Consider the following 10,901-nt stretch of genomic DNA (forward strand, 5'->3'; position numbering starts at 1 on the left):
ATAAGATGGTAACGAATGAAATCACGTTCTAGGGGTTTAATTTTAGTGTCCATTTTTGTTTTGACATTTTAAGAGACTTTGTTACCAAAAAAAAAAAAAAAAGCACCTGATCCAACAGTTTGTTCGAGGCTCCTCCCTGTTAAAAGAACAAGCTCCAAAAATACACAAACACAAAAAGCTCTTCTGAACCCCTCTGACATCTCAGCTACAAAACCTCCGAGTGATACAGTGACACTGAGGATGGAAACAAAAGTGTTCATCTGTGCTCTGTGTGTCTGTTTGTTGACAATTCTAGGGAACGAGGTATGTCAAAATATTTCTCTTATAGCATTAATCAGACACTCCTGACTATCACAGTTTTGCAGTTGTCACTGACATAGTGAATATATGTTTTTCTGTTCTGAGATTTGTGTATATTTATAATTATTGATAAACGGCTGACAAAGAAAATAAGTAACTGATCAGTAATGTATTTGTCATTAAGCCTATGTCCATTGTACCATGCAGAACTGGTTCAGCTTTTATAGTGGTTATAGTTTCAAAAGCCATCATTTCATTATTTTATATATATATATATGATTGTTTACTATCACTACAAGTGTTGTTTTTAATAATACTACCTGATCTTTACACAGACATCATCCAAAGACACACCCAGGATAAACGCATTCACATTTCTGAATTACATACCCTTACAGGTAATTATCTGCCTTCAAGAGTCTGAACACAAAAGCAATAACACTTTTGTGTTCAAGACAAAGTATTCATAAATGCAGTGTGAAATGACAAAAGTATGAACATCCCCAAAATATTTTTTGGGTTAATTCATGATGGAGACATCGTAACTTTTAATAATATATATGCTAGCATACCATAGCTACTGTTTAAGAGAATAAACCTCAGTTATTGCCTCATTGATATCTACAGGAAGGTCCTGTTAATGGAAGTGATTCCGAGCAGGTAAGTGCCATTTTTGCTTCAAACAGAGTAATATTGGAACCACAGTTAAACTATATCATGCTGTAAATCTCGCCTCTAGTAAGATAAAGAGCTTTAATCACTTTCAAATTAAATTTCAGTTATGTATATATATGTCCTGATTCTTTTTCACCACAGATGACAAACCATACATTAAATGCAAATACAACACAAGAAAGTATTTTGGAAACAACCGTTGCACTGAACCTTGTAGAGGTACCCTTCAGTTCCTTCATTTCTCATGAAAAATTTAAATTAACTACTCATAAATCTATACAGAATAGAGTTTTATTTAGGGTTTGTAGGGTTCTTAGGAAAAGTGGTATATGAAGTTTTTGATTTATTCACACTCCTGTTGTTCCCAATCATATACTTTTATTTTTTGCATGGAACACAAAAGAAGGTAGCTTGATGTCTATATTCACACAACCACATACCTCTTCTGGAAAAACATGATGTGGGGGTAAATAAATGATAACAAGGCTAACTATTACTTTAGATATGACACGTGTGTTACAGCCAAAGCTGCTTGTGGTTTGTTGACTAACACACGAGGGCCCTCTTGTGTGCAGCTTTCAGTAAAATAACATGTAAACCAATAACATGCTCTCAGTCTGCTGTCTGTCACACATTAGATGGAGTTATGAGGTCTTGAGTTTTTCTTCTCAGCTCAGTTATTCTAACCTCAGTTAACCTAAGTGAGGTTTTAAGGCCATTATGTATGTATGTTTATATGTATAAATTTAACTTTCTTTTTTTTCACCAGAATGATGGTAAACAAAATGTCACATAAGTCTCAGACACAACTCAAGGGTTACAAAACCCTGAAGACAAGGTATGGTAAGTTTCATGTGGTTTAAGTAATAAAACAAACAAAACTGCATTGTTTTTCTGAATGTTATTTGTGATAAGTTGTTCAACCTTTTTTCTACTCAGATTAAAGACAAATAAAGACAAGAGAACTGGAAAACAGTCAACCCTGATGAAATGACATGCTTTAATATCTGTTGAACAAATTACCTTTGTATTGTACAATATACAACGTCACATGTAAAAGATGTGCCTGATTAAATGTACAAAGAAAACTCATGACCATAATGACTGTGCTATGCTAGTCAGTGAATGGTAAAACATTGAGAGTAAGCTATTATTATTATAGTACAGTATATCAAAAGTAGATAATTGCATTAGTAAAGTTAAAGGGTTAAATAACAATTTTATTAGGCTATGTATGCTTATCAAAAGTGTAATTTTCATTATTTGATGATCATGTCAAACTAATTTAATTAAACTATTCACTGGGGAAGTTGTTCCTGGGTCACAATTTATAACTACTTTGAAATCACATCTCGAACTGTGATAATCCGCTGATTATATGTTCTAAATAACATAATAAATAATAAAAACATGAAGTAGCCAACAAGCCTCCAAAACTACTAATGTTAAATGCCAAGAGAATCTGATTTATAATCTCTTGGGAAGAGGTTTAAACCCTAAGACTAGATGTTGTGAATGGACCAACCAAACCAAAAAACCTAGTCTGTTGATAATTTAGGCCTATTTCTTCTCATGTTCATGTGTTTGTATTTCCTGTCAAATTACTTCATATATTGTCCAAAAGTATATTCCATATGTTAGTCAAAAAGGGATTTGCACCTGTATGGTCTGTATGGTCGTGGTTAAGATGGGATAACCAGACCAATCCAGCAGATATATTTCAGGGATTATTTTAACATGCCCCTAATCTAATTTGACCTGAGACAGAGGAGACTAACAGTTGCCTGACTAATCCTTGTTTACATTTTTATATATTTATTGTATATGTTTAGATTGAAACTTTATATGCTATGTATTGGAGTTCATTCTGTGTAAGCTTCACCCTGGACATGTTGGTTGACCGTTACAAGAACCGCTGCAAACACTGGACCACAACTTGCCCCTCAGGGCCTGGCCTGTCATTCAGGCACACACAGACACACACACACAAAGAGAAAGGAGAGAGAAAGAAAGAGAGAGTGATGGAAGAACAAGAAGAAGGGGGTCCTGGAGGAGCTAGTGACGTATGCCCAGGCCCCAGCATCTCCGCACCTCTCAGCAGCTTGTAATGAGCTTAACCACACGGCTTCAGTGCAAAGGGGTCAATCGCTCGGATTATCACACTCGACTTTCACATCATAATGCTCCACACCTCTCTGTTTTTTTTTCTTTTGTTCTTTCTTTGGAAACCTTTGAACCTTTGTAACCTTGACCTTTTGTAATCTTTATTTTCCTTTCTAAGATTTTTATTTTTGTAGTTGAAAATTGATACATTAAGCTTTCAAAGCTTTTCAGAGAGGACCGGCAGAACAAATATGGACCATAGTTTACACCAGCTAAGACAAAGGGTGTATAAGGGTTGCTGAGTTTGGGGTGGATTGTAGCTTTTGGAACAGGGATTCACCCTTGTTACCTTTGTGAACATAACCCAATGCCACTGTGCAACAACAAGGTCGCTGACGATGGAACTTCAGCACAGCCACTGCAAGAGGGAAAAGCACTGGTGGACTCCCTCATCAAGGTGAGTTGAGATTACATTATCCAATAACTGAACCTTTCTCTAAACAAACCTCCACACTTTTCAGAGAGTTTTATGGTGATATATTTTCTAAACATTTTTAATAATCAGGGCACCATTCATTCATTTTTTTTTCTAACAGACCTATTTTTATATAAAATATTATAATATAAATCTTTCCCTAAATATTATATGTTGTCATATATTTTATTTTGTGTGGTCTAATGCTAACTAAGATTTAAAAAAAAAAAAAAAAATGAAGGGAGTACAGTTTTCCCATTGTGTTTAAGACCTGATGACAACCTTATTGAGGTTTAGATTGAAGATGTCAAAGCATGTGCGTGTCCTTATTTCTCCTTAATTCCAGGCTGAACATGAAAGCATCTTATAATGGTGTGTTCTTCAAGCCTTAGGGTGAAAAGGCACTATCTCTGAGTAGGGATGATCCACGCTCCACTGCTTGATTATCTTCAGTGAAGGCATGTGTCAGTACTCTGACTAGAGCAGCAAAATCACCTGTTTACTCCGTTCACCTACTTAAGCATTAATACATATTCTCTTCAGGCATACAGTTTAAAGAAAAATTTAAAGATGATCAAATCTTTTTACATCTTTTTCAAATCCAAATGGCCATAGACAGCATATACTAAACCAAGATCCCAAAAGTTTCCAAAGCTTATCCTGAAATAGCCATCTTATGACAAGCAGATTATAAGTAATATTTGTCACTCAAACTAATCCTTAGTCTATCCATAATGATCTTTGGGAAGATTTTTTTCCACCACAAGCAGTATTGTTTAGTCTAAAAATGGCCTAATGTATGTCAAGTAAACCACCAGCCTTGTGCTCTATAAAACTTGGGATGGAGGTAATTAATGTTTCTGAACCTGGGTCAGTGAGTTATGTAATCATTATTAATAACTGCACTCAGAAAAGTTTGGCTAATGTATGAAATTACATTGTGCCATCAAACCTTTTCTGTTTATTAAATATGAGATGTCAGTCTAGATATTGATGAATGATAACCATATATTATTTTATTTCTAAAGTTTAAGTTCATAACTCCATAGTTGATCTGATTTGACTCTTGAGGTGGTGGCATGTTATCGGCACTTGGCCTCCTGTGTTGGTGGATGCACGGACAACTCCAGCCTACGACGTGATCTTCAGCAAACACGAGAGCGAGCCCAGACACTAGCGCTGTCCTGCAGAAACCACCTGACAGCTCGACTGAGGGATAAAACATTAGCGGAGGCTGAGAGGAAGGAAACAGAGCTGCTGTGGGTGGCATTCTCCTCTTGTCTGGAGCTCTTACATGCAGACATGTGCAAGGTTTTCACCATGGTCAAGCACTTTTCCCTTGCCAATAACAGTGCCATGGTGCAGACAGGCATACAGGGTAAGCATGCATAACTGTAGCAGTTTCATATCAGATTGCTAATTATTTAAGACTAGTGACAAACTTCTGTATATTCCTCAAACATATGAATGTACAGGTGCTGTCAGATTTACAAAATTTCCGCAAAATTTGCCATGGAAAACCATCGACAAGTGTCCATTGTTCACAGTCTTTACAGAGCCTTACAGCTTTTTAAAACTATGTTATGGATTTTTTTGTCTAATCAATGTTTTTTTTTTTTTTTCGGAAAGGGATTTAGTCAGCTGAACAATCAAAATGTTGTTAAACAACAGTGGAATCCATTGAAAGCACTGTACTTCATTCCCTTTAAACATTAAATATGGAGCAACCCTGATTAAGGTCTTTTGGACTGACTGGTTTTCACTGAGTAACAGTAAATGTGACCTTAACTGTCACAACCCTGTAATTAGTCTGATACACGTATTTGCTTAAGCAGGGGGGACAACAGAGGTGGCAGCACGGGCTTTGAGCCTGCCTGACCTGCAGGGGGCAGGTGACGGGTCCCAGACATCCAGCATGGAGGGTCAGGAGCAGAGTCAGCTGGAGCAGGAGATCGCACAGGTGGACCGTACGCTGGAGGACATGGAGCTGAAGGTCAATGTGCTGCGCTGGTCAGTGGAGGCACTGGGTCCTCAGTATGCTGACCCCGTCAGTACTGACAGCGCTTCGCTAGCGCTGCTGTCCATCGATGAAGAGGCAGCTCAAGGCTTTTGCAGGCGCAGCCAGATGTTTGCAGTAATGATGCTGTGTGGTGTGGCGATCTTTGCCATGGTGCTATCAGTGTGTGTGGTGTTCCTGGTCTGAAGTCTTATCATCACTTGTGTTGTGTAGGCTTTTTCTTTTCCAGAGGTCTCTTCAGTTGTGTTCAGCCAAACATCAACAGTCTGTGTACTTATTAACTATGTAACAGTTCCTTACCATTGATCTTAACAGAGCCTGTGAGTCCTTTTTACACAGCAGAAAACTGCCATTAACTTTGGGTGTGTGATCTTTTATAGCAAAAGAGAGCCTGATGAATAAATCTTCGCTCTAATGCAGAACTGAAATGTGAAATTTCGGCAAGTAGTAAAATCTGATTTACTTTCTGATTTATTGATGTACTTTTAGGATGCTGTATATAAACATAAGTGGGCTGTTCATATCATGCTGTACCTTCAGAACTCATCATTTGTTTTAGTTTTTGACTATAGCAAATACAGTATCAACACTCACACAACATTCAGTCCATTAACTATTACCTAGCAAGTCTGCACTGTGTTCTCAAAACACCACCAACAGAAATGCACCGGGCATTAATGTGGTATCCACGTTTTTATCTATTGTGACTTTTTACTATTTAGTTTACATCATACGATGTTTTAATTTTAATTGTTGACATTTGTCAAGTATGGTAACCCATACTCGAAATTGGTGCTCTGCATTTAACCCATCCAAGTGCACACACACAGCAGTGAGAAGTGAACACACCGTGAACACACACACCCGGAGCAGTGGGCAGCTATATCCAGCGCCCGGGGAGCAACTGGGGGTTCAGTGCCTTGCTCAAGGGCACTTCAGCCGTGGGTATTAGAAAACCGTATTAGAAAACCGGTACATAGCTAGAAAACCGGTACATAGCTAGAAACAATGGAACTATTTGTTTTAAAATGTTAGTCATGTTAACTGGCATTAATTCTCAGTCACTAATAATACACCAGAGGTTAACTGATAATAAAATATAGGTAAGAAACAGTTTACAGAAAATGAATATTGTAATTACCTCAATATGAAGGTTGCTTTTTCAAAGAGATTTGAAAAAGGTTTTTCCAAAGGTGTAACAGAGTATTTTGAGACAATGTTGTTGATAATCCTTTTGTTTTCCTTCATGCACTGTAATTTCTTCATTTACAAATATCTCACTAATATTATATTTTGTCAAATAAATAAAATAAATGCATTTTAAAATAAACTATTGCAACCAGTTTACTGAATGTGTTGTAAGATCAGTCAGGCAACATCAGACTGATATTAGAGTCAGTCTCTAGTGTGTCTTATGTTTATTGGTATTTACTGTTTACTGTCAACAATATTGTAAAAACAATATTTCATTTGATTTCCTGAGGTTGAAAACAAACGTTATGAAGCCCCTCTCTTCACTTACCATTCGCTGAACAATAAAAATTAATAATTTTTAATCATTTGAGGCACTAATTTGTACTTATAAAACGCCTGTATACCATTTAGATAAACTTGATGACGTGCTTACGTTCAGAACGTACGTACGTTTTGTGTTAAAAACCATCACGTGTACGTGAAACGTCATTGTTTACTCGATTCTTTTCCAGGAAGTTTGAGAGAGGTGGTTCTGTCAAATAGAAAGGGGATCCGTTTGGAAAACTTTATAGTGTTTTTAACACTATAACACACAAATGTGTTACAGTTTCAGTTATATACAATTCTCCTGATTTATTTCAGGAATTTAAGAGGCTTTCGTGTATGTAATGACTTTAGGGGACGGACACAGAGGAGAAAAGCCAGATCATGCGGTCACATCAGGTCCCGCGCCGCGATCCCGCAACATTTTAAAGTCCTCCTCATATTTTGTAATTGATACATAAGCAAGTGCTTATTTTGAGCAGGATGAGGTCTGCAGACAGCAGACATCTGATCTCGGCGATTAGATACGGATTTTACGGAATGAGGACTAATTATTTAAGGTTTGACACGGAGCTCTGTCGGCTCTTGAGAGGTCCACGCGTGTTGGTCAGAGGTATGTATGCACACATGCATGTTTTTGCTATTAGAAGTGATACGGTTTGCAGGTACTCTGTTTGTTTACTAATGACCAGTTCTCCATGATTTGCATATTCCACTCACTAATTGTTCTCCATTGTCTTTATTTCAGAGTTGAGTACCTCAGTTAAAACTCTTCAGTATGACCTGAAAAAATCAGACATAGCCAAGTCTGGTAACAGGAAGTTATTCTTTGATACTCATGCAATGGTTCAGCTGCTTGAGGAAAGCGGTAAGATTTCTTGTCTGTGTTTCTAAATGCTCTGGCTAATACCAGTTCAGTGATCCATCAAAATGTTCTGTGTCCTTCAGGTTTCGTGACCCAGCAGGCAGAGGTCATTGTCAATATGATGGTAAATATCACAAATTCAAACATGGACGTTATGTACGGTGACATGGCTACCAAAACGCAGCAGGTGAGATTTTCACTGACCTTCCAGTCTTTTCTGATCGAGTGGACCCTGACCTGTGGCCAACACTTTTTGTTTTAGCTAATGTGAGGTGTTAGATTGTGTATTCAACGTTTGATGAATGATTTGTTGTGTAAATGACTGTCAGATACATGGCTGGCAAACGATTACCAAAGTTGATTATGGTGTGATGTTTTTAATGTACACATTAAAAAAGGGCTCTGTTGTTTATACAGCTTCCCTCATAGCAGAGCCCAGGTCAAAGAGGTCACTTACTCTACTTAACAACTTTAATTTTACAGGAAATCATGTTACAGAAAGTCATGTCTCATATTGCTGCTGTGAAAAAGGACATGATCATTCTGGAGAAGAGTGAATTCTCAGCATTACTAGCAGAGAATGAGGTGAGGTTGTGCTGTGCGATCTATCATCATCATCGCCTACTCCATTGCTATACTTGAAAATCATTTTTCTGTATTCAGTGTGATTATATGACTAGCGTTTAAAGGTTTAGGGTCAGTAAGATTCTTTAGTTTTTGAAAGTGGTCTCATGCTCACGAAGGCCGCATTTATTTGATCAAAAATAGATATATTTTTACAATTTAAAAATGTTTACAAATCTAATTCTTGGGTTTGCAAAGATGAATTTTCAGCAGCCATTAATCCAGTCTTCAGTGTCACATGATCCTTCAGAAGTCATTCTGATATAATTATTTTATTATCACTGTTGAATATAAGTGTGCTGCTTAATAATTAAAAAAAAATATTTGATAAAAAATTTTCAGGATTCTTTGGTAAATCTAAAGTTCAAAAGAACAGCATTTATTTGAAATAAATCTTATGTAACATTATGTCTTTTGAACAATTTAATGCATCCGTGCTCAATAAAAGTATACATTAAAGGAAAAAGTATATATTTATAAATCGTTCTTTCTGCAGTTTCTATATGATCTTGGTGAATTCAAATAAATATAACATAACAGCTGTGAAATAAAAAGTTTGCTAATTGCTTTGATTTGACTTTTTAACAGCTTTGTGCGTTCACCTAATGAAGAAGTACTATGTGCTGTATCTTATTTCTTTTACAGAAAATCAAGGTTGAGCTATCACAGCTAAGAATACAACTCACTGTAAGTAAACAAAAAAATAACTTTTAATGAAAAAAATATTTTGCTTTGCTATTTAGAGCTTGTCAGAGAGGCATACACAACCCTTATACATAGGTCTTTACTGTGTACAATAGTCATTGTCATTTTCCATTTTGTTTTATGCTGCAGGATGTGATAAACAAAAGGCGTGCGGATGCCATTTTGGATTTGAATGTGGAGAAAAGCCGCGTGAAGGAGTTGGTAAGTACAGTGAAATAATGGCTCACTAGAAGAACAGGTTTGGAAGCTTCACCGTCTCTGAAATCCAAAGATTTGTTGGTTATTTGAGTTGTTGCTGGCAATAGAGATGCTTTAACTGAGATGTCTGCTCTTGCTACAGACAGTCGACTTTGACAGAAAGCTGATAGGGACCAGGAATGAACTGATGGAAATGGTGAGACACACCAGTGTTTAGGACAATAATGTCGTCTTGATTTTTTTGTATGAAACATTTTAAACTGGATTTTCTTTCTTAGCATTCTGAGCAGGATCGTCACATGACACAGACTAACATGAAAATCGACACAGAAGTGGCGGGCCTCAAGACTTTGCTGGAGTCACATAAACTGGATACCATCAAATATCTGGCAGGTAAAAAAAAGTTATATTCTTTGGAATATTTTGTTAATTTTACTTGTTTGCACACTTGAATAGGAGTAACTTAAATTGATATTTCGGTATATTTTTCAACCACTGGTCTCGGTAAAGATATTTTTACACACAGCCATATCCTTGTATTAATCTTACAGATGCAGAAGTCAAGATTAACTTTTATTTACAAAATAATTTATGAAGTCATTAAAAGAACAAGTTTGTAGGAAACTTCAGTATTTATTTTGATTCATGCTTTTTGTAATTCTTCTAGGTTCAGTCTTCACGTGTCTCACAGTCATACTCGGATTCTATCGGATATGGATGTAAACATCAGCAGGCTTTGTTCTTCCTGAGAAAATGTCTCATCAGCCGTGGGTCATAAGACTCCTGTAGGAGCAAATGTTCATTCCTGCGTTATTATATCAAGTTCTGATAGGAAAAACAAAGCACATTTACATACCTAGATAGTATCTACATAGTACTACACCTTGCATTATTTCATGATGTTCATGCTTATTAAAACCACTGTCAACAGATGCATCAATCCCAAGATAACACAGTACACAAATATGCCAAAGAAGGTGCAAGGTATGTTATAAACCAAAGACTTGCAAATAAATATACATACACTTTTTTTAAAAAACAAACAAACACACATAGCCATTTTTTCAAACACAGCTATTAACTTTGCAGTTGTTTATGTTGTGCATCAGATAATGTCCTTCCATGCATGTTTAAGCATGTCACAAGTAATAGTGCTGTTGTACTGAATATTGGCACAGCTGTGACAGAGCTCTGACAAACAGGTGTATGATGTCAATTCAAGTGCCTTGGGTTGTTCTGTTAATGATTTAAGGAATTTAGTACATGCATTTGTCAAAACGATTTCAATTGATGAGAGGTGAGAACTAAACGCACAAGATGTACAAAAAAAAGTGTATATATTTTTATTGTAATATGGTTCTGATTCAATGTAAGTCACAGTTATTCTGATTAATAAAACTTTAGTCTTGAATTGTTGAATT

General features: G+C 36.4%; 2 protein-coding genes across 3 annotated transcripts; both read left to right on the forward strand.

The window, feature by feature from the left end:
* Positions 1-117: 117 nt before the first annotated feature.
* LOC109077480 (regulator of G protein signaling 9 binding protein) lies at positions 118-6,096 on the forward strand. 2 transcript variants are annotated; one of them, XM_019093047.2, is made up of 8 exons: positions 118-303; positions 636-698; positions 928-960; positions 1,117-1,194; positions 1,745-1,818; positions 1,915-3,535; positions 4,625-4,931; positions 5,389-6,096. In XM_019093047.2, the coding sequence occupies exons 6-8, from the start codon at positions 3,446-3,448 to the stop codon at positions 5,754-5,756; spliced, it is 765 nt and encodes a 254-aa protein (XP_018948592.1). In that variant the 5' UTR covers positions 118-303; positions 636-698; positions 928-960; positions 1,117-1,194; positions 1,745-1,818; positions 1,915-3,445; the 3' UTR covers positions 5,757-6,096. The 2 variants fall into 2 exon arrangements, with proteins under 2 accessions (XP_018948592.1, XP_018948591.1); XM_019093046.2 differs by having other exon boundaries at positions 1,745-1,813.
* Positions 6,097-7,246: 1,150 nt separating this feature from the next.
* On the forward strand, positions 7,247-10,512 carry mcur1 (mitochondrial calcium uniporter regulator 1). Its single transcript, XM_019093045.2, has 9 exons — positions 7,247-7,701; positions 7,837-7,956; positions 8,037-8,140; positions 8,437-8,538; positions 9,223-9,264; positions 9,412-9,483; positions 9,623-9,676; positions 9,759-9,873; positions 10,148-10,512. The coding sequence occupies exons 1-9, from the start codon at positions 7,572-7,574 to the stop codon at positions 10,201-10,203; spliced, it is 795 nt and encodes a 264-aa protein (XP_018948590.1). The 5' UTR covers positions 7,247-7,571; the 3' UTR covers positions 10,204-10,512.
* Positions 10,513-10,901: the final 389 nt, after the last annotated feature.

This window comes from Cyprinus carpio, chromosome B7 (assembly GCF_018340385.1).
Source record: "Cyprinus carpio isolate SPL01 chromosome B7, ASM1834038v1, whole genome shotgun sequence".
In the NCBI taxonomy this organism is placed as follows: Eukaryota; Metazoa; Chordata; class Actinopteri; order Cypriniformes; family Cyprinidae; genus Cyprinus; species Cyprinus carpio.

What these genes read in the sequence shown, in the direction of transcription:
- LOC109077480 (XM_019093047.2), top strand. Translation starts at nt 3,446, where the DNA reads ATGCCACTGTGCAACAACAAGGTCGCTGACGATGGAACTTCAGCACAG. An exon ending in TGGTGGACTCCCTCATCAAG is followed by an intron (nt 3,536 to 4,624) that starts GTGAGTTGAGAT and finishes TTGACTCTTGAG; the next exon opens with GTGGTGGCATGTTATCGGCA. An exon ending in GGTGCAGACAGGCATACAGG is followed by an intron (nt 4,932 to 5,388) that starts GTAAGCATGCAT and finishes TTGCTTAAGCAG; the next exon opens with GGGGGACAACAGAGGTGGCA.
- mcur1 (XM_019093045.2), top strand. Translation starts at nt 7,572, where the DNA reads ATGAGGTCTGCAGACAGCAGACATCTGATCTCGGCGATTAGATACGGA. An exon ending in AGCTAAGAATACAACTCACT is followed by an intron (nt 9,265 to 9,411) that starts GTAAGTAAACAA and finishes TTTATGCTGCAG; the next exon opens with GATGTGATAAACAAAAGGCG. An exon ending in GGAATGAACTGATGGAAATG is followed by an intron (nt 9,677 to 9,758) that starts GTGAGACACACC and finishes TTTCTTTCTTAG; the next exon opens with CATTCTGAGCAGGATCGTCA.